General features: G+C 31.9%; 1 protein-coding gene across 11 annotated transcripts in view; it reads right to left on the minus strand.

The window, feature by feature from the left end:
• Rps6ka6 (ribosomal protein S6 kinase A6) overlaps positions 1–23581 on the minus strand; it is a 101188-nt gene that overhangs the window by 35715 nt on the left and 41892 nt on the right. For all 11 annotated transcript variants that reach the window (NM_001191721.2, XM_063280018.1, XM_039099725.2 and 8 more), the window contains 5 exons: positions 21842–21901; positions 14849–14965; positions 11313–11394; positions 11051–11131; positions 9355–9434 (listed from right to left, as the gene is read on the minus strand). In NM_001191721.2, coding sequence (NP_001178650.1) covers positions 9355–9434; positions 11051–11131; positions 11313–11394; positions 14849–14965; positions 21842–21901 — 420 coding nt within the window. The remainder of the gene's footprint in view (positions 1–9354; positions 9435–11050; positions 11132–11312; positions 11395–14848; positions 14966–21841; positions 21902–23581) is intronic.

Consider the following 23581-nt stretch of genomic DNA (forward strand, 5'->3'; position numbering starts at 1 on the left):
GTAAAAAGCATATGGAATTTAAAATCAGGATTAGAGGTTTAGCATCAAACATGTCGTTTAACCCTCAGGCCCTGAGTTTTTAAATCTTAACTAGGAACATTGTTCTAAGAGTCAAATTCACTAAAATGGACCTAAATGTACAACTGTATGGAGATATTAGTACAAGGTTATATCAATATTTACTCATAGTTGAGTATTTAATTTATACACACATTTGTAACTACTCAAGCATTACACAGAAATTTTAGAGTTATCAAGGGTTTTCAGATTGACAAAATAGCTTTTTCTAGAAATCTTCTGCTTTCAATGCTGAAACCTGGCCTATTTGGAAGGCTCAAATTTGAATAATATACCACATAGTCAAATTTGCCCATTTAGATTACAGTCACTGTATTTCACAATGCAGATTCATGTTACAAGTAAAACTGAAGAAAACAGAATTAATATTTCTCACTATCTAAGTTTCAGGGATAGTTCTTTGAATACTCTAATAATCAAAGTATAAAACATTATCTTCAACATTTTATTAAGAATAAAAGTACTTTTTACTCATTTAACTTCTGCGGAAGAACAATCAAATGGCCACTGAAAACCAATATATGACAAAACTTTAAATATCACTTAGGTTACTTACACATACTGTCAAACATACAATCTTATCCTGATGTTGTCTTTGTAGAAAGCCTCACATAAATAAGAAACCTACCAAAAAGTAATTATGTACCAGACGCAATCTGTGCCAGGACTATGTATTCTTTCTTTTGTTACAGTCTTCCAAAAACTCTATAATATGCCATTATCAACATCTTACATATGTGGAAAATGAGATTAAGAACGACTAAGTAATTTGCCCAAAGTAAAAACTAGTAAGTAGAAAACATAGGATATGAATTAAGGAATGCCTGTCCCTAAAACATGACCTTTTTCCCAGAAGACACTTGTATGTCACCTATATTTCCCTCATATTTTAGGTTCATGGCTAAAATTATTTCACATTTGCTAACTAACCTACTCATAACCTACCTCAAAAGAAAAAAGTCACCCAATATTCCAGTAAAAGAAAAAAACATTATTAACATGTGGCTTAATAACGTATGTATGGGATTGTATATATTAAGATACTCGAATTGATACTACATCATATATTATATAGAAATTTCTTTATTTTCAGTTAATGTTATATAATAAGCATACTCCCATACATTTCAAACTTGTTTATGATCATTATTAAATTAGTGCATATTAATCATAACAGCTCACTATGATTTGCCAAATATTATCATTCTGAACAATTAGGTTATTTCTAATATTTACTCCTATCAATATAATAATATGCTATATTACAATATATAAATATTCTTATATATGCATACATCTTTGTATTTCACCAGGATGCATTCCTAAGTAATAAAACAGTGAATACTGGGTCAAGAAACATAGTCTAGATTCCTGACATATACAATAAAATTTCTTTCCAATAAGGTTACAATAGCTTCCATGCCCATCAACAATTTTTGAATATATTAGCCATACTATTTATAACAGAACCAAATTATCCCTTAATGAAATATTAATTTGACATAAGAGTATTAAATTTGATTAAATTTAAATATATTTATAGACCAAGGAGTTTTCCATACATTGTGGCCTTTCCAGTTTTCATGAAGTTGTCTATTTTTCATTAACCTACATTCTGTTCAGTAGGTAGAAGCCATTTAAGTATCATGAAATCATGCCTTGCAGAGTCTTGAGTTCAATTCCCAGCCACATGGTGACTCACCCATCTACGCTGGGATTTGAAGCCTTCTTCTGGCGCGCGGATGGACATGCAGATAAGAGCACTTATACATAAAATAAATAAATCTTTAAAATGTTTTTATCATATTAATTACAAGTGGTTTTCAAATATGTGCTTGTTTTGATAATTAGTTCTTAATTTTATATAGTCAAATTTATTTTATCTGTTTGTTTTGCCCTTATTACTTTAAAGCTTACCAAATGTCCATTCAATGATAAATACCTAAGTACACAGCTGCATTTTATTTTAGGATACAGTGATTACTTCTAAGATACAGTTCTATTTTATAGGTAAAATTCACTTGGTGTATGATACAGATAGGGTTAATAATTATTTTTGAACTATCTAACCAAATTCTCATAAATTGTTTTCACTGAACAATTTATTTTCCAAAATATATGATTCATCTTTAATACATAGTCTTATGTGTTTGTGTGTGTGTGTGTGTGTGTGTGTGTTTGTGTGTGTGTATTCATGGGTTATACAATATGCTCCTGATTATGTGTTTGAACTATAAATTTTGCTTACAGAAACTTTTTAATAATTGACAAAAAAGTTATGTTGGAGCACACCTATAATCCTAGCACTTAGGCCAGCCTGGCTCTTAACAGTTAGACTCTGTCACAAAAAAAGGAAAAAAAAACCAAATGACTAAAAAGTAAATTTTAAGAAAGTATATATATGAAATTTTTTGGCATGTTTCCTTATCTAGATAAATTGTGAAATTATACTGTCAATTTTAAACACACTGATTTCTACTGAGATTTTTGTCTGGAATTTTATTAAACTAGTAAATGAATTTTTCAAAAATGTTAGTTTTATAAAAATAAATTGAAGATATTTTCTTGATATTAGCAAAAAAGAAAGTTCTAGGTCAAAATTTTATGTGTTTATGTATGAATTTATTTGAGTATGTATGTGTCTGTGTGTATTTTCAGTGAGAAAAATTGAGGCAGGTACTTTTTTTAAAATGTAAGGAACAAACATTATAAAATTTCTTAATACATGCTAAAATGAATTTTAAAAGTCTATTTCTAAGGCACAAATAATTCTTCAGTTTGGATTACTCGACTTTTTACTCACAAGTGAAGTATAACCAACAATCAACTACTTATAAAAAGCTGCCTGTAGAATTAAGTACTGAATCAGTTTTTATTGTCTATTCAATAAATAAACTAATTTATTGTCTTTTGGGAAATGCATTTAAAATGCTTGCTCTTACCTAATATTCCAGACTTAGGAATGAAAACTTACTGACTGCATCTCTGTGCTAGTATGATTTAGAAAGTCCCACATCGAGAATGGAAGTCTGAAGAGTTTAAAAGAAAATTAGAAATGACTACAGGTAAGAATTTTTCATAAACATTTGTGACAATTTAAAATCTAACATAAGAAATAATGAATGCTGGAGCCTTGTTATACCATTGTCCTTCTATAAGTTTCTTTAAACTTTCCCCTTGGATAAGGGTCATAGACAGACCCTATTACATGCTAAATTATGTCCTACAGTACAAAATATATGGTCATGCATGCCAAGTTCTGCACTGGAGGTAGACAGATATAAGCCAGAGACCTCAGCCACTTAAGCACTGACTAGCATGCCATAAATACATTGTTCCTTTATCACAAGTTCTAGAGCTCTGGGGAATCAATGGTAGCTCTCCTACACTCAACTTATACATTCTGAAAGTTGGATGTTGAACTACAGTCATCCAATTAAAACTTTGCTAAGAGACTATCATTTCAAGACAAAATAAAATGGACAAGAACAGAAGCTATTCTCCTGCCTGAAACATTCAAAACACAGGACAAAATATATGGAATGATATTTCTCAAGACACTGGACATCTAGTAACAAAAGACAGTGAAATACTGAGATATGAGTAACAAATGTGGCATGTCCTATGACTGTACAAGCTTACTACCTGGAAATTTTCCAAGTAGTAGTACAGGGCGATCTAACTCAATTGGAGCTCAGAGGTTTTCTGAAGTAATGAGTTAGAGTCAAGAGTCTTGGAGAAGAGAATTCAAAATACCTAAGCAAAGGAAACTGCAGAACGACCTTTCAAGACATGTGAATAGTTCCAAAGATATAGATGGGGTGCATAGTACATGTGAATGAGGACACTATGCTGTCAGGAAAAGAATCAAGAAAACAATCCTTGCAACTTACATTGGGCAATGAATAGCTGTTGTTATCTTCGAGTAGAGCAGAAAACATCACACACATAGAATCAGAATAACCAGAAGGACTTGGCTTTAATAGCTGATCAAAGTTACTCCTAATTAAATATTCAAGTCTACTCCAACAAATTTTAAGAGAAGACTTGAAAAGATAAAACTATTTCTATATTTCAAGCAAGCATCAGTGTATTTCCAGAAGCACAAAAAAAATTTCATCATCTAGTACATTAAATTTCACTAAGACTGCCCGGCGGATATAAGAAAGTCTCAATCACGGATCAATACAAACTATCTGAGCTCAATAGAAAATATAGTCTTAAAGGATTAAAAGAACCCACTAAGCTCAAGAAGATAAAGTACATGCCTTGTTTGGAAAGCAAGATAATAAATCGTAATTCCAAGGATGTCGTTTAGAGTAATTAGAAAAGGTTGTCATTTGAATAGTGAGGAAAATTAACCCCATAGTAAATGTTGTCCTAGTCCTTAGTGAAAATGCTTAAATGCAAGACCCAGAGTTGGAGGGTACAAGTAAAGAGTGAGTCCCTACCATGTGAGGGGCTCAGTGTTTAATTCTTCAGTACTAAAGATAAAAAGAGCCTATATGATCAAAATGACAAAGCATTTATTATGCTAGAAAGTTAAATTCACCAACCATCGAATACAAAGTCATATCTATGTAGTAGTACACACCTTTAGCCCCAACATGTTGAAGGCTGAAATGGAAAGCATTGAATCCACATCAGCCTGGAACACAATAATATCTACCAGTTCTAGAAAAAGAAAGGAAAGAAGAAAGAAGGAAGGAGGGAAGTAGAAAAGAAGAGAGGGAGGGAGAAAAGATAAACCTTGCAAGTATGCTGCCACTGAGCTATAAAATAAGTCATGAAAAATATTTAATGAATATGGCAACTGTTATTAAGACCATATGTCCCTGACACCAAGTTAAAATTTCACATTTTAAAATTTAATAGAAATACAAAATAACAAAATAAAATGTTAAGGAATACTACCAAGCTAGCAGCAGAACCAAAAAATAAACTGTAATTATTGCAATTGATTCAATATAAGTTAGATAGTAGGCTTAAAGAGTACCATATTGAAATATATAATCACATATAAATGGAATAAGCCTAATATCTCACTTTAAAAAACCCACATTTTCAAATTGGAAAAAAAAATCAAGGAGGCTATAAGTACTTTTTAATTGCTATAAATAAAACTACAATTAAAGTGAAGATACAAAGTTAGACTGAGCTACTGCTGCTTTTTAAAAAGACAGCCATCAAACTACCAAGTAATTCATTTAATAATGAAATCATCTTCTTATCAAGAAAGGATACCACCCATAAAAATTTCTTTTAAACTTTGGTAGAAATTGAAGAATTATACAAATCTGTAATTCGAATATTTCATGTGTTTCTAAAATATAAAAACATGTATAGTATGTATTATAGTCTCAATTTCTAAAGCAACCACTACTAACCAACCTGACCCAACAGGTTGGTTCATATTTAATGAACCTTCCACCACCCGACAAGAGATGTCCAGAAAATAACCATATGTGTATAAATTAAATATCTTTTCAAATACCCAATAAGTCAAATAAAAGAAATGAGAAAATACATTAAACAAAGTAAAAGGGCCAAAATATCAGGAGTAAATTAAAACAGTACTTAGTTTATAATACTAAATGGCTGCATTACAAAAGAAGCCTTCAAATCAATGAAAAAGTTAGTAACTACAAAGGAAGTCATAATACAAATAAAAGAAACAAAAAATAGAACTATAACAAAAATCAGTGAAGCCAAAAGTGTGCTTCATAAAAACAATTATAAGGCTGATAAACTTCTAGCAAAGCCAAGAGAGCCAAAGAAGAGAAGACAAAGTACCACCATAAGGAGTGAAAGTCATACACAAAAAAGGATTCTACGGTTACGAGAGAAGCTAACAAGGGAATATAATAGCTTGAATGCGAAATCTCATAGCTGTTTGTGAATTTGGCACTTAGTCCCCAGCTGTTGGCACTGTTTGTAGAGGTTATGAACCATTTAGGACAATAAATGTCGCTGGAGAAAGAATACCAGGGCAGGCTTTGCACATTAATAGCCTTGCCTCACTTCCATAGTGAGACAGAAACTTTCTGCTTCCTACCTCTGCTGCACACCTCTCTTGTTATGTATTCTCCCTCTGTAACTGCTAGCTAAAATAAACTTTGTTCTAGAAGTTCCTCTTGGTCATAACATTTAATACAGCAAAAGCAACGACAAACTAATACAAAACCTATAGGTACAAATGTGATGGAACAAATACATTCCTTAAAAGACACAAGCTCGTACACAGCCCACAGGTCTATTATATAAAGTGTCTTTTGGTTAAACACCTTACCAAAAAGAATGTTTTGGCCAAAACAACTTATCAGTGGAACTGACTTCACATAGGAATTCTATCAGTCATTATTAGCAATTAATACTGAATCTAAATAAATTGTACTGTAAAGATGAAGACAAATGCTATTCAAAGAAAAAATTCTTATCCAAATTATGAAGCAGGAATTACTCTTGATACAACAAACAAATGTGGAAAACATAAAACAAAATAAGTAGTCTTTTATAAAACTAGCTAACAGTGTGGAGAGACGGCTTAGCAGTTAAGAGGGCTGGTTGGCTTTTCAAGAGTCAGATTTGAGTCTTACAGCCACCATGGCTGTCTACAGCCATCTGCAACTACAGTTAACTACAGGTCCAGGGGATATCACGCCCTTTCCCAGTCTCCACAGGCACTACCTCAACCCGGTGCCCAATTGCACATTCAGACAAAACACCCATACACATTCAATAAAAACAGAAGAAAAAAATTAAAAAGTAAAGAAATAGAAAATGTACTAAACATTTAGCACACATCCAATAATATTTTAAAGTAATTATACCTGATGTCTATGTGGCATTCATTCAGAAATGCAAGGTTGGGTTACCATTTCCTAATTCCCCATATCATAAATTAAGCAGAAAAAATCTCAATTAAATGCATGTGACAATCTATTAAACATCTAATAAATCATCTCCCCGCAATAGAATGAGACGATAACTGAACCCAATAAAGAACACAGAAATATATAGCTTTACGATTTATAGTGAAATTAAGCTTCCTTCTATTTTGAAGCAATAAGAATGTCTGCTCCCATCAAATTTATTCAAAATCCAAATGAAAGTTCAAGCCAATGTTAACAAGGTCACAAATAAAAGAAGTAAATCCAAGATATCTAAAGATGAAAGAATAAAGCACCCTGCCAAAAGTAATTAACACAAAAGCTTTTGTCATCTACATAAAAAGCAGCCAGAATATGTAATTCTACTAGATTATGAGATACAAACTCAATATAGGAAATCTATTGTTTTTCCCACTGAAAATGAAATTAAAAGAACTATTCTACTTACATCATTAAAACAGAAAGCACTAAAAAAAAACTGACAAAAGATGTGCAAGCCCGATACACTGGAAAAAAAAAATCACTGCTAAAATTAGGCAATTGCTAATGGAGTGGAAAGAGAATCCATGTCTATAGAAAATTCTATGTATTTTAGATGTCTGTTTTGTGAAAAGTGATCTCCAGGATGAGTGAAATCCTAACCAAATTTCATGTAGATATTATTTCTAGAACATGGAAAGTTGAATTTAAAATTAAGAAATGAAAATGACCTACAAGAGCCCACACAATTTTCATGAGAAAAGCAAAGCTTATGGATTGTACCCACTGACCTCCAGATATATCATAGAGAATCAGTAAAGACTGACAAACGAATCAGTGAACAGAACAGAGTATCCAAAGATAGGCCTTCACATGTATGACAATCTGATTTTCACTGAAATTATAAGGTAATTCAGTGAAGAAAGGATAAGTTTTCCTAACCACGATGCTAGAAATGGACAATCCTAGCAATTTTAAAAAGACTTCCTCACACAACTACACATTAAAATAACCCCAAGTGAATTAAGATTATAAATATAAATATAAACTATGGAAATCTCTAGAATACACAGGAAAATCTTTACCTACAATTAGGTAAACAATTCTTACATGGAATATTAAAAACCATTAATTTAATGGGAAAATTATTAAACAGACTGCACCAAAATTTAGAAATTCTTCTTTCAAAAGATATAATACTAAAAAGGCAAAGTATAAACCAGAAGAAAACCTTTTAAATCAGCATATATGATTAAAGACTTACATCTACACTATATAAGGAACTCTGGAACCTCAAGAAGAAAACAAATAATTCAATTTAAAATGGGCAAATGTTTAAACAGTTTATCAAAGAAGATAGAAAATAAACTCAGAAAAGATGCCCAAAATCATTAGTCATTAGTGATGAAATTCAGAAATTAGGTAACACTATATATTCACCAGATGTTCAACAAAACTACACACAAAAAAAAAAGAAAGAAAAAGAAAGGAAAACTGATCATACCAGGTGTTGGCAAGGATGTGAAGCCAACTGAAATTCTTATATGCTGCTGTGTGAAGTGTAAAAATTATATAAGCATTTTGGAAAAACAGTCCAGCTATGTCTTCACAGTTAAAATTTACACCTACCATGTAACCCAGCAGTTATATTCCTAGATATTTCCTCATGAGAAATGAAAACATATGTCAATACAATTATTTGTACATGAATGTTTACAGCAGCTTAATTGGTACTACCAAAAACTGCAATAACTCAAACATTCATCAACAAGCAAATAAACAGAACATGGTGCATCCATACAATGGGTACTGCTCACCAATAAAAGTGAATGAACTGGTACACGAACAACATGGATAAACCAAAATAATTATAATGATTTAAACCAGACAAAAAGGAAATATATTATAATTTTGTTTCTATAACCTGTTAGAAATATAAACCAAACAGTGACAGCAGAAAGAGCAGAGTTGGGATGAGAAGAATACATTACAAACTTCTGGCAATAATATATTTTATTTTAATAATGATCTCACAGTTCTATGAAAATGTAAAATATATCAAATTGTGTAATTGATTATGCCATTTATTGTATGTCAATTATACCTTAATAAGTCTACTTTAAATGAATAAGTTAAACACTACCCCAAGCAGCATTTAGGTAGCTTGAGTAGCCAAAGTCTAGGTTTGTTCCTATCTACATCACTCAATTCTTTCATCTCAGAGAAAAGTAACTAGGAGTCTGAGATGATCTGAAAGATACATAATAAAGCATCAACTGACATATCAATAAATACTATCTATATAGTGATAAAAACCTCTTTCAAATTTCTACAGAAAAATGATATAACTTTTTTGGTCTGTTTGTTTGAATAAAATATACTAACAAATTTATAAGGAAGATCTCACCTCTTTGGATAATCTTGTGAAGACATCTCCTCCCCTGAGGAAATCCAATATTAAGTACAGCTTCCCTTCAGTCTGAAAAGCTAATCAGAAACCACAATGTTGCAGCAGTTAAACTCTGTCATACTTTTAGATTAACATGTTTACAATTTTATTATCAAACATCATAAAACAATTATATATTAATATGGTCCATTGTTAGATAATATATCAAAATAAAACCCACTAATCCAGTCTTAATACAGGTATATATTTCTTTCCAGGACATATTCAATCTTGTATGTGGCTTTACAAAAATATTCTACCACAAAAATTATCCTGATAATGAAGTATCTTGTTCTAGTGCAGCTGCTTAAAATTTGTCTCCCAATCTGACCTATTGCATTGTACAAAGCTCAAAAATATGGTCACCTCCTCTACTGAGCCTCCCAACTTATCACATTTTCATATAGCATCTTTAATCTCTATTCCATCAAAATTATGGGTACTTTTGAGGTTTAATTGTACTTCCTGCCTCTTTTGTGTTATTTTACTTTTCTTTGCATATTCATTTACACGGTTTCATTCTTTATACATTACTAGAAATTATGGCTTTGTTTCACTTCTGCAACCCTCTTCATTTAATACAGTATTTTACCACAATAGGGGTTTATTCTTAATCTCATGACATGTCAGAGACTCAAAGAGGTTCTAAAATACTACTTTTATTCCATTACTTTATGAAAGAATTAAAAATTAGAGAGTCAGCATTTCTTGTAATTTATATAAACTGGATAAATATTTAAAACACTTTTGTCACAATTACAGTAAAAATAAATAAGTATATGTTACATTTTAAATGCACAAAATTAAATGGTATAGTTAACTGCACTAATGCTTTATTTTGATCTATTTATTCCTTAGTAAAATCATATCTATAAATCTCTTTGATATATTACCAATAGAGATATGATTCAAATTCATAAATGCCTGATCCCAAACATCCCTCCCCCATGATTTCTGCTGCTTCTTACTGATCTCACCTCTTAAGTATTACAAAATAGTTGACTAATAAAACCACATAGCTAGCTCTCCTGATTACAGCCAAAAAATACTGCCCTGATAAATAAACATTTGAATGTTTAATATAAATTATCACAGTAGCCTATGATCACTGGAAGTACGCCTTCATCTCATCTAGAAATACTATATTTTCTACATTTTTATTCTTTGTAAATTTCATATATGCATATGTGTTTAGAACAAACTTACCCCCATTTCCTTCCCTCCAATTCCTCCCATAGCCTCCCACCAATACTGCCTCCCAATTTTATGTGCTCATTTGAAGTTTAGAATTCACATAGAATTACTAGTATGAGCATGGGTATAGTGCCATAAATACCCAATTTAATAAAGATGGAAAAAAGAGACTGCATTGCTGAAGAAAACTGACTCTACCAACAGTTAGCAATTGCCAACAGTTCATCAGCCATGAGATGAGACTTCAAGATCCACTCCCTAATACTTGATGGAATTTTGGAAGACATTTCATGTTACCTTAATTAAGTTAACCAAGTTAAGAAAATGAATTCAACTAAAAGCTAGCTAGTCATATACATTTCAGGTATATTTTATATTGTTGAATATATTACATGATATTTACAGTAGTATCTGAAAAACATTACAGTTCTCTAATTCCATAAATATAAGGTTTGCTTACCATAGTGCAGTTTGACGATAAAAGGATGATTTACTTCTACCAGTATATCCCTCTCCATCTTTGTGCGAACACGGTCTCGAACTAAAATCGTAAGGACTGAAATGTGATACTTATTCATAATCTTAGTAAAGAGAACCCCAGAAGTATCAATTGATAACTAGAATTAACAATGCTAAAGACAACTTCCCTTACAACTATTCCCCTTACAAGCAATAAGAAGCATTTGGCCAATTCTATTCTAATTAACTTTCTAATTCCATACCCTTCAAAGAAGCTTTTCTTAACACCTTCATTGCATAGAGCTGCCCAGCATCAGGACCAGTCTTCTTTCTAACAAGAAAAACCTAACAGAGGAAATATTTTTAAGTGAATTTCACAGTTCAAGCCACTTGACCACTTTAAATATATTTTCTTATTTATTCCTGAGAATTTCATACAATGTATTCTGATTATATATACCCCTATTCTCCCCAATTTGTTCCAACCCCATCATATTTCTCCGAATGTCATGCTTTCTTTAATCAAGAACTTAACCAACTCCTGGCTCTTATATTGTTTGTTAAGCTTGTTCAAGCTGTATTAAATTAGTTAGAGGAAGGAGAAAAGATTACAGCTGGCAGAAGATAAAGGAATGCACATCTCAAAAACGTAAAACATGGGATGAAATCATTCACTTTGAGATTATAATGTATTTGGATCAAGCCCACCCCACCACTAAGTCCCCTCCAAATTCTTCTATATTCCCCCACTAGTATTACCTCTAAACTTGAAAATATTTATGCTTTCTATGCACTACACATATTTCGCCATTACATTCTCTGTTATAAAATACATATAAATGTAGTTATACTATAATTTATAATTAGGCACTTTATATTTGCTCACATTTTCCTTAATTCAGCAAATCAAAGTGTAAATATAATAGAAGTAGACAAGCTTTTTGGGACATACAAAAACTTGTGATTCAAGAGATTAGTAACAAAATCAAACAAATTTGAGGCCTTAATAAAGACCAAAAAGTGCTACTGCCATGAATATTCATTTGTTTTAGAAGTTCTTGGGCATCTTATTTTATAACAAAGAATAATCAGAGGCACTGCTTACCTGCCAGGTAAAATTAATCATGATGGTAAAGTATCTCAATAAAAACGTGAACAATAAATCCTACTGTTAGCAAGTAAGCTTAAATATCTTATTTTCCATTTTTTAATCTTCTCAATGAATCAGTTCTGCTTCATATAACTTTTTATTTGGACTGTTCTTTTAATCTTCATTTTATTAAACCTTGTTTTATTAATGTGCAGTTTTATAGGACTTTGGCATTAGTAGGATTTTGTTCCCATTAAATAGACTCAAACATTTAATGTCATAAAACTACCTGATCTAAAACTCCTATTGCTTATACTTAAGTAAGCCTGTACAGCCCAAAGTTTCTTGGAACTGGGCCTACACTTATCTGATTCACGCCTTGGCCAAATTCCTGAATATGTTCAGCATATAACAAGTCACACCCACACAATGCCTACACAAATGATGCAATACTGACAAGCAAGTATGTTCACATCCTAAGAAGCAAAACAAAAGGTACCTTCTAAATATTTTTTGGTTGATAAACTACATAAACCTCACTATTTTGTACCTTAGTACTCTGAATTTAAAAGGGGTCTCAATGATCTATTTCTTAAACCGATATTCCTATACAAAATGTTGTATAAATTTAAGAACTGAACATACAACTTTTTAACAGCATAGTGTTACATTTAATATGAAGATGTTCTTGAAAAATAATAATTTTGTTATACATTATTTTCTTTATTAAGATCAATATAAAAGTTTATCTTGTCTGTTTAACAGGTTTCTACCCAACAGATATTGTTAATACTAATTTATTTCTTTATAGTGTATGTCAATGTCATGTCTGGCCTGCTTACACTTTCAGGCCCAATGCAATACATTTGTAAATAAAAATGTGTATTCTAGGCTTTGTGTCACCTTTCCTACTCTATTATTTCTGTCTCTTATTTTGGTTTTTGGGTTTTATCCTCCCTTTGATGTTTGGATTTGTTTAAGAATGGGTCTCATTATGTACCCAAGCTGGGCTCAAACCACTCTGTAGCCTCCAGGCTGGGCTTAACCTCCAAATCAGTCTTCTTCCTCAGCTGCCAATGTGCCAGGGTTTCAGGCAAACAACAGCATATCTACCTTATGCTACTTGTTTTCAATTTCAATTGTTATTTATCTATGGAATTCTTAAAATCTTTTGTAAGACAAAGCAAGAAATAAATTCACAGATGAAGATATATAACAAAAGTTTTAATAACTTGAAATGTTTCTGTGTAATCATATTTGTCAAATATTTAAGCATTTATTAATTTGATATTAAAAACTTCATCTCTGTTCTTCTAAGTTAATATATACTCTAAGAAACATTAAAAATAAAATTATAAAAATAAATAAATAAAATTATATAGAATATATACTAATTTACAAATTACTTTTATAATAACTAGTCTACAAACACCAGCAACTTAATAGAGCCTCTTAATTTTGTTTTCCACCCCTGTCTTTGTTTTCTGCTGCTGTAATAGACACCATGACAAAAACAACTTGAGGGTTAAAGGGTTTATTTGGCTTACACACTACAGTCCATCATGGAAAGAAGCCAGGGCATGAAAGGCAAGAAAGAAAGCAGAGACCATGTAGGAATGCTGCTGACTGGCATGCTTCCTCCAGATTGTTCAGCCACCTTCTTTATACAGACCAGGCTCACCTACCCAGGTATGGTACCACCCAGTGTGCTGGGTCTTCCTACATCAACCACTAATTAAGATACCTTACAAACATGCCCACAGGCTAAACCGATGGATACAGTGTTTCAACTGAGGTTCCATTTTGGAAGTGTGTCAAGATGATAACCAAGATCATCATATTTAGCTTACATCATTCATAGACAAAGCCATCTCATTTTGTCTTTTCTATCCTGTGAGTATTTCTATGTTTATGATATATCCAATATCATATAGGTAATAGACTGTATTCAAATTATTAATGTCTAGTTTATATTCACCAATATACTTCATAAAAGTACTGACACATTCAGTACATAGCTTTCCTTACAAATGTCTTCATCACTGTATTTACTGCCTGATTGCCTTACTTTTCCTTTTTGTAACTAAATCTCAGCTACCATGATATTTTCTTTCTTTTCCAGAAATAGTGATTATTTCGGTCTTTCTAACAGCTACTTATTATATGAATTCAATAATTTCCATGTCCTTGATTATAGGTACACAAGAGTCAGGATCCATATTCATATACTTCCTTTCCATGAAACATATTACCAAATACTTAACAAACAAATACAAATAATGAGTATATGAATTCATTTTCTCAAAGATTCTTCAAAGCAAAAATTCTCACATGATTTCTAAATCACCTATGCTAGTTCTATTTTGCTATAAGAGATAATGGGTTAGCTTATGAGTACATACAAGAATTACAGCATAAATTCTAAATTTTCATGCAGAGCTAAATAACAGAGACAAAAATGACCAGGAAAAATCACAAAAAGAACATAAAATATTTTCATAGAAATCAAGAAAATGATTTAGACAACAACAAAGAACATGCCATGTTTCCTACATAGAGTAATATAAGCTCAAGGGGTTAAAAAGCCTTGACTGTTATGGAACAGTATAACAAAATCTGAATAAAAACACAAATAAAATATGGGCCTTTGAGGCCCATAGACACAGTTTTGTTAAATATCAAGAAAAACACATGTAGAAAAAGGATTACCTTTCCAAAAGATCCCTGACCAAGAACCTTGAGCAAGTCGAACTGTGCGGGATCTGCTTTCTCATATCCTTCTTTAACATGCTGTGTAATAGGGATTTCTTTAACCAAATCTTCCCGCTAATAAAAACAAAAACAAAAACCAAATAATACTCATGTATAGTTCCAACATCCTGTGATTAGTTTCATTTTAAAACAACAATAACAAAATCACACCATAAGTTATGCAGTAATAAATTCTGTAAATCAAGCATTTGTTTTATGGACTATTGCTATTCTCATCTCCTGACATAGCACAGAGTTATACTTTACTTTCTTGTAGGCTTTGGTTTGTTTTCTGAGACAGAATCCTGCTATGTCTACCCAGATAGTGTGGAACTTGCTACATGGATCGGAGAGTCCTCAAACTGTTGACAATCCTCGCTAAAGTGGAGCGTCAGATACAGAGACAGAGGAAGATAAAACCTTGCAAATTGTGAGACTGCAAACATAAAAAAATTACAAAAGTCCTTTTAAATTGTATTTTACTCTATTCTTCAGATTTAATATCTAGTCAGATCAATGCAAAACAAATTCAAAAAATATGATTTATAAACTCGAAATGTTCCCAAGCAATGAACCTTAATTAATCTGAATATAATCTATATCTAAGTCTCCTACCATATGTGTGAAAAAGAAAGGAATCCTCCCAGGTAGTATTTCTACCCCCTGATAGAAGGCTCCTCTCAGGTTTAAAATTATACTCGTTAGTTGTAATGCTAGTTCCTACAGAAAGCACAGTAACAAACAGAAATTTTATTTTTTTAAATCCACATGAACTCCAAATCACAAAATAGCCAAGCTAAAGAAATAATCTCTGATCTAACACTTTCACTGTCTAAAAAACAAAATCAATACACTTAACACTTCAGTTGTATAATGTTAAATGTTCTTTATCTATTGGCCATTTGAATCTCTGGTTAATCAATCAGTGTTGGCTATAGTTAACGTGGACCAGAGAATGGCCCCAATGAGCTAGATACCTTGACATTAAAATAACATCGATGACAGAAAAGTCAGACATTTACTCTCAAGAGATGTATATCAGTAGAGGAATTCTAATTCTAAGCATTTGGGGTCTCTACATAAATCAATTAGAAATGATTAATAATTCTAAAAGAATATTAATGGATGTCTTATATATAAAAATATAACAAATCCTCTTATATAGTCAGTGACTTAAAGCATGCTTTAAAAAACAAAAATAAATTAACCTATAAAATAGGTTTCTTAGCTTTTTAATAAAATAAATACATTAAAATTCAATATGTATATTTTAAAGATATATGTGAATGTATGTTTGTGTGTGTGTGTGTGTGTGTGTGTGTGCGTGCATGGAGTAATAGGACTTGAACCTAAGGTATCATGCATAAGAGGAAGCCCTCTACTACTGAGCTACAGCCTCAGCTCTCAAACTGCTGTATTTTTAAGTCTACGAAAGCAGAATATATATATATATATATATATATATATGTTATGCATATTCAAAAATAATATATTTTATATTGAATTATATTTTATTATATAATAGAACTAGGAAGACAGTAGAACCATTTTAGTCAATGTAATTGTGTACATGAGCACTAAAATTAACCTTGTAATAAATATACCAAAATTTCTTTACTCCAGTAGAATATGATTTAATTATTCACTAACTCAATACAATATTTCCTAGCTAATATTCTGTATCACCATGTGCTGGATACACAAAGGTAAAATTCATACTTGATGTAGCAACATTTTTAGAAACGCAATATCCTCCCTTCAAAGAAACAAAAGGAAAAGATATAGCTGAGAGGCTGAATTCAATCCTTTAAAACGTAATATGTTGAACTGGGACATTTAAGAAAATAATTATGATAAAATAATAACGTATGGCTTAACTTACAGCTGTGCCCTAATTCAAAATGACTGATAATAATCTTTTTTAAAAAGCTCATAAAACCATACATGTATGCGCGCGCGCACACACACACACACACACACACACACACACACACACACACACACAAATATGAAATGATCTACAAACCCAAGAGAAAGCCCTCAGAAAAATCAATCTTGCCAACACCTTGATGTCAGACTTAATAGAAGTCTATAACTGTGAGAAAATTAATTTCTGATGGTTAGGACACTCAGTTTGTGGTCCTTTGTTAGGGCAGTCCTAGAAAACATATAAAGTACCTACTCTGAGTTGATGTGTGAAAAATGAAGATGTTATTGAAAAATAAAAACTTAACTTCCAGCGTTCACACTTTTCACATTAAATGGCAAATTGGAGGAATAAGTGAGTACAGTATTAGATATTTTTCTAAATTTCTAAAATATATTCAATATTAAGAAAAAATTTAAAAGGCTCAACCACAAGTTCTATACTCTGGTCTTTTTTTTTTTTTTTTTGAATATAGAAAGTCAAGAATGCTGTAACACTAGAAAAATGCATTTGTAAGCACAAACCAGTTAGTCAAATACACTACTACTTCATTCATTTGACAAATGATTTGGTTATGGAAAGGAAATCAGTCTTTAGGATGAAAAGGAGATTAGGACAATCTAGTAGCAATCTATTACAACTCTAATACAAAAGCATCACAAGACTATAGAACAAAAGGCTAACCAAAGATGGATGTCTAAAGCTCAAATATACTAGAGTTTATGTAATAATGTAGCATCCATCTATTCAAGCACTTGTTTTATTTCAAGGCAGAAAGGCTATTTTGGTAAAACAACAACATCAAAAAAAGGAGGAAGAGGAAAAAGAAGGGGAAAAAGAACAACAACAACAAAAAAGTTAAAATTCAAAGAAACCATTTTACTGAAATCATGTGCAGAATAATATGTCACTGAAGGTCATACCACATATCAACATTGTTTGAACAAAGGCTAACAATAATAGTGCAAATAAGTATGTGCCACTAGCTTGAATAGACATGTCAAAATAACGAATACACTGGAAAATAAGCCGAAAATACTTATTGCAAAATTTATACTGATGATTAAACACTAAAGGATGGCAGCAACTCATTCTTAGGATGATTTATTCTAATTGCATCCAGTTTTGTTTCCTCATCTATAAAATGGAAATAAAACCTTTATCCATTTCAGATCTCAGTCACATAGGGATCTTTAAAAACAGACACAATTTCTATAAAATCAAGTTACTGAGCTTATTTTTATCATCTTTACATGAAGTAGAAACTCTACCTAATACTAATTGTATTGAGTAATGATTGTTCATCAAAGAAGTTTTTAACACTTGTAGAACAAAAGATTTTGAGATTTTTAAAGAAGGGGCATTGAATAGAAAGATAGTTGATTAGCAGCACTGCAAGAAAACAAAATACTGCAGCACACAAGGCTTAATGTCCATGAAATAGAGAGGCAAACAAGCTCAGGGGCATAGGCCTGGAATCCCATCTACACACTAGGGTAAACCAAGATCACCACAAGTAAATCAAAGCCAGCCTGAGCTACAGAATGAGTCCGAGGCCAACTTGAAGAATTTAGTGAGCTCATATCTGAAATAAAAAGTCAAAGCAGGGCTGGATCTATAGCTCAGTAGTAGAATGCTACCACCTCCCTAGCAGGAAGGAATTCCTAGCTCCAATCTTCAATGTTCCCCAAAAGGAACAGAAATGAAAACAGGGAAGCAAAAGCTACTACAAATGAAGCACATATTACAGCCTTGAAATACTCTGTATCTATGTAATGTTTTATGTTAATTTAAATTAAACATACGCAACAAAGACTTTTTGAAAGAATCTGTATAAGAGACATATTTCCAATGTGGTTTTTAAATTTTAAAATTTGGAGCTAAAATGTGGAGGAATTGATGAAGACTTTTAAAGTGTATTTTTAGTTAAACATGACATTTATATTTCTGATTAATAAAAATAAACTTAGAAACTAAATATGTTATGTTGTAGGAGTGGAATCAACAAGGTATCTAACTGTTAAAAAATCCTCTTTTAAAAATCCCTAAGGCACTATTAGCATTAAGTAAATATTTTATGAAGCTTTAAAAAGTAAATTTAAACCACATACATCAGACTGGATAGATGACTGAGTAGTTAAGAGCATTTATTCTTGCAAAGGACTTGGGTTCAATTCCCAGCACCCACAAAGTATGTAACTCCAACTACACTACATAGGAATTGATACCCTCTTCTAACTTCCAAGGGCATGCATATAGTCCACATACATGCATTCAGGAAAAACACTTATGCACATAAAATAAATGAATCTAAAATATCATATATTTAAAATAAGCATAAACAAATCACAAACTATTTTGACAGCATGTATGAAGTTAATTCACGTCAGCCATCTGCTAATGAAGAAAAATGCTTATCTATTTTTATTAGTTTTGGTGTTAGAAGCAGAGGACTAGGTGGTAAAATGTTATCTCACATACTTTTTATATACACTAGATATTTAGAGTCTGAGAAGCATTTTATTAAATTTTCCTTCTTTTGACTGACTAAAAGACATCAAGCGAATGTGAAAGTCTAAGGTACCAACAAGTGAGACAGATCTTAGTCTCTAACTTAGATCTCTAAATGACCCAAACACAAGACAGTTTGGGGCCACATAGGCAATAACAGTAATTTAATTTTGTGTGTGAGTGCATGCATGCCTGCACCTGTTTGTGTGTGTTGGTGCTTGGAATGAAACACAATGACTTAGAATAAAGGAATATTTTACCACTGACTTATATTCTCAGCCCCTCAGGTTCATATTTAAAGAACAACCTTTCATAAGTCAATTCATCAAACAACAGCATCTACAATCCCTCACTATTTTAAAATGACAGAAAGTCAACCACAAAAATAGCTATGAACAATCCACTGAAATACAAAAGCATTAAAACCATCATAAACAGTGATAAATTTATGTGACATCCTTATTATCTGTAGTTTTGTTGATATGAACTGAGTGTTTTATCAATTAACTACCAAAAAGCAGGGTTTTAAGGTTGTTTCATAAAGTAAATCAAATCTCTATGCACTCTCTCTGAAATCGACAGTATGCAAGTCATATTTGTATCTAGTACTATGTATATCAAATGTCTTCCTACATAAAGTATATTTTCATATTAAAATTAGAAAAGCAAGTATCATCTGAGTAGTGGTAGCACACACTCTTGGTCTCAACACTCAGCAAGCAGAGGCCAGTAATCTGAGAGTTGGAGGCCAACCTGATGTACAAAGTGAGTTCTAGGACAGTCAGGACAACACAGTAAAACCCTGACTTGAACCACCAATTAAAGGGGGCGGTAGGCAAATATATGACACCCTATAGATTTATCTCTTCAACTTTAAGTTAACTACACATATCCATGATATACATGTACCTCTGTACATGTGAATCTACACCCTCTTAATGTCCTGTAGCATGGAGCTTGGTGTCTCCTTGTTGATTATTGCTAAATTATGATCCAATCTTCTCCAAAGGCTTTTGTAGATACTTATCATTTAAAAAATAGCAAGATGAATATCACTATATCCTTTAAGGTTCATATTATCTATACATTTTTAGTTTTCTTGATAGAAGTTTACATTTTATTATTCTCAAAATTAAAATGTTACTGATATTAAAATTTTACTAAATTGCAAATGCCAAAGTGACATCATACTTCTCATCTTGTCAACCATAACTCAAAGGGAGATTTCAAACTCACTGTCTAGTGAGTTAGTAACGAAGAACATTTCAAAGGACAGTCTTAAACTCAATTTAAATACCTCTGCTGGTTTCAATATGAGATAAATTTACTGATGGAGATGTTTTATAAGGGGTTTCCTGACATTGTCTACAACAACTAAATAAGAAAAGAATGGACTCGAATCTATACAATGCAGTCACCTAACAGGAGACAGATTCTAATATTCACTGGTCTTCCCTACCTGCCAAAAGGCACAATCTCTGTAAGACTAGATTAAAAAAAAAACCATATTATGAAGAGAAAATAACAATAATGTATTTGAAGTTCCTTCTAAATAAAAAATAAAGCTATGAAAATATCTATAAAGATGGTAACTATGAAGTCACAGTATTAATGGAAATTCCTATATTAGTCCGACCTTCCATAAAATTTTAAGAGTACTTTTCCCCAAATCTAGATTTTATAAATTAAGTCTTTTCCATAGGCCTTAAATGCAATGACCTAATGGTTAAGCAATGGTGAAATTTTCAGGGACTTCTGAAGTGCCTTAGAGTCAATCCTTTTTTAGATAGCTAGAAAAGTTTGTAAATATTTCAAGCTATCTTTATAGTCCAATTCTGTCAAAGATAGATCTCCTTTTTATTCTAAAGTTAAAGATAATCTCTTTAAGTTTAATCCAAAGAACACTGCATTTACATACCCACAATTTTTATATACTAACAAGTAAAAATACCATTTGTTCAAACTGCTGATTCCTATGGCCTGTATATTTTAAAACTGCTGATTCTTATGCCTTTGTATTTTCAATAAGCTGTTTTTTGAAAAACCACATACAAGCCAGGCTTAATGATTAAAGCCTGCAGTCCTAGTATCTGGGAAGCTGAAGGAGGAGAAGTGTTACAAATGTTAAAGTGAGCCTGGATTGTAGAGTGAGATTCCAGTCATTTAAAAAAAAATCACAGACTAGGAATGAGCTCTGTGATACAGTATTTACCTAGTCCCTGCATAAAAGGAAAATATTAAATTTTTAAAACTTCTGCTATGAGGTGTGGTAGCACATGCCAATAATCCCAGAAGTAAGAAGGTGGAGGTTAGAACATCAAGAATTTAAGGATGCCTCAGCTACACTGAGTTTAAGGCCAAGTAGGACCACAAGAAACTATCTCAAAAAATTACATTTATCACCAACTTATTTAAATACAATTCTAAAACTGATAAAAGCTTTTCATCTTTCCAATTATTCACCTTCTTTATATGCTACAAATGATGTTTACTAAATGAACGTGAGTACTTACCCGGCAAAAAACTGGCTCTCCCTCATCCATTGGTTCATCAACCATTTTAAGATCATTTACCTGAAAAACATTGTTCAAAATGTGAAGTTCAATAGTATTAAAACAAGAATAATAACTAAGAAAAAAATAGCCCGAGGCATTTCCCTTACCATTCAAACAAGTTACTGAGAAAGAAAAGGTCAAAGATCCAAAGAAAGCATTTAGAAAAGGAAAATTGCTAATATACTTCATACATTGTCCTTGAAACCTTAATTTTTTACAGCTTTATGTTTCATTACATACTTATTAAGGTTGTGCTATGACTGATGACCTTACACATATAAATAAATCTCACAGACATTCATTTTGGTATATTCAAAGAAAGTCAGAATAGGAACAATTTCATATGAATGTGCAGTGGGAAATCTCCTATGATTTAATTTTAAATTCATAAGATGACATACAGAACAGAACTACGGGAGATTTAAGCAGCTATGGAAACCTTTTTTACATGCAAGGCTTAGTGGAAAATTACATGTGTTCAAGCATTAATTTTTTTAAAAATTAAGTATAGAGGGGACTTTGATCAAGGAATGATAAACTATGACCCATGGGCCAAATCAGGTTATCTGCCTGTTCCTGCATAAAGGTTACTAAAATACAGTCTTACTCATTTGTTTCTGTACTAACTATGATGGCCTTCTTATTACAATAGCAAACTTAAGTAGTTGTGACAGAGACACTATAACAAGGTCTTAATATTTATTGCTTGGCCTTTAACAGAGAAAGTCTGTCACTCACTTATGTGAGGAGTACAAAATAAATAAAAGCAAGTTGGTCTAAGAGAAAATGAATTTAATCAATGCTCATTAGTCAGACACCACAGAAAAGTAAAGGGAGATGAATGAATGGACAGAAGGATGAATTAAAGCCTACCTCTCCCTGATTATCAACTAAAAATCCTATTTAGAATACTAAAGAAGTCATTCTGGAACTCCAGGTACGCAGTAACAATAGGGAGAAATATCAAATTTTCAAAAACTCAAATGAGCTCTCAGGATTGTTTTTGGTAAGATGGCCAGTTTCACTCTGTTAATCTTGCCTATCCATAGCATGGGAGATCTTTCCGTCTTCTGAGATCTTCCTCAATCTCTTTCTTCAGAGACTTGAAGTTCTTATCATACAGATCTTTCACTTGCTTGGTTAGGGTTACCCCAAGATAGTTTATATTATTCATGACTATTGTAAAGGGTGTTGTTTCACTAATTTCTTTCACAACCCATTTACCATCATTATAAAGGAGGGTTATTAATTACTTTGAGTTAATTTTGTACCCAGACTCTTTGCTGAAGGTGTTTATCAGGCTTCGTAGTTCTCTGGTGGAACTTTTGGGATCACTTAAGTACACTACCATATCATCTGCAAATAGTAATATTTTGACTTCTTCCTTTCCAATCTGCATCCCTTTGACCTCCTTTTGTTGTCTGATTGCTCTGGCTAGGACTTTGAGAATTATATTGAATAAGTAGGGAGAGAGTGGGCAGTCTTGTCTAGCCCCTGATATTAGTGGGATTGCTTCAAGGATGTCTCCATTTAATTTAATATTGGCTGTTGGTTTTTTGTATATTGCTTTGATTATATTTAAGTATGTGTCTTGTATCCCTGATCTATCTAATAGTTTTAACTAAAAAGAGCATTGGATTTTGTCAAAGGCTTTTTCAGCATCTAATGAGATGATCATGATGATTTTTTTTTCAGTTT

This window comes from Rattus norvegicus, chromosome X (genome assembly GCF_036323735.1).
Source record: "Rattus norvegicus strain BN/NHsdMcwi chromosome X, GRCr8, whole genome shotgun sequence".
Classification (NCBI taxonomy): Eukaryota; Metazoa; Chordata; class Mammalia; order Rodentia; family Muridae; genus Rattus; species Rattus norvegicus.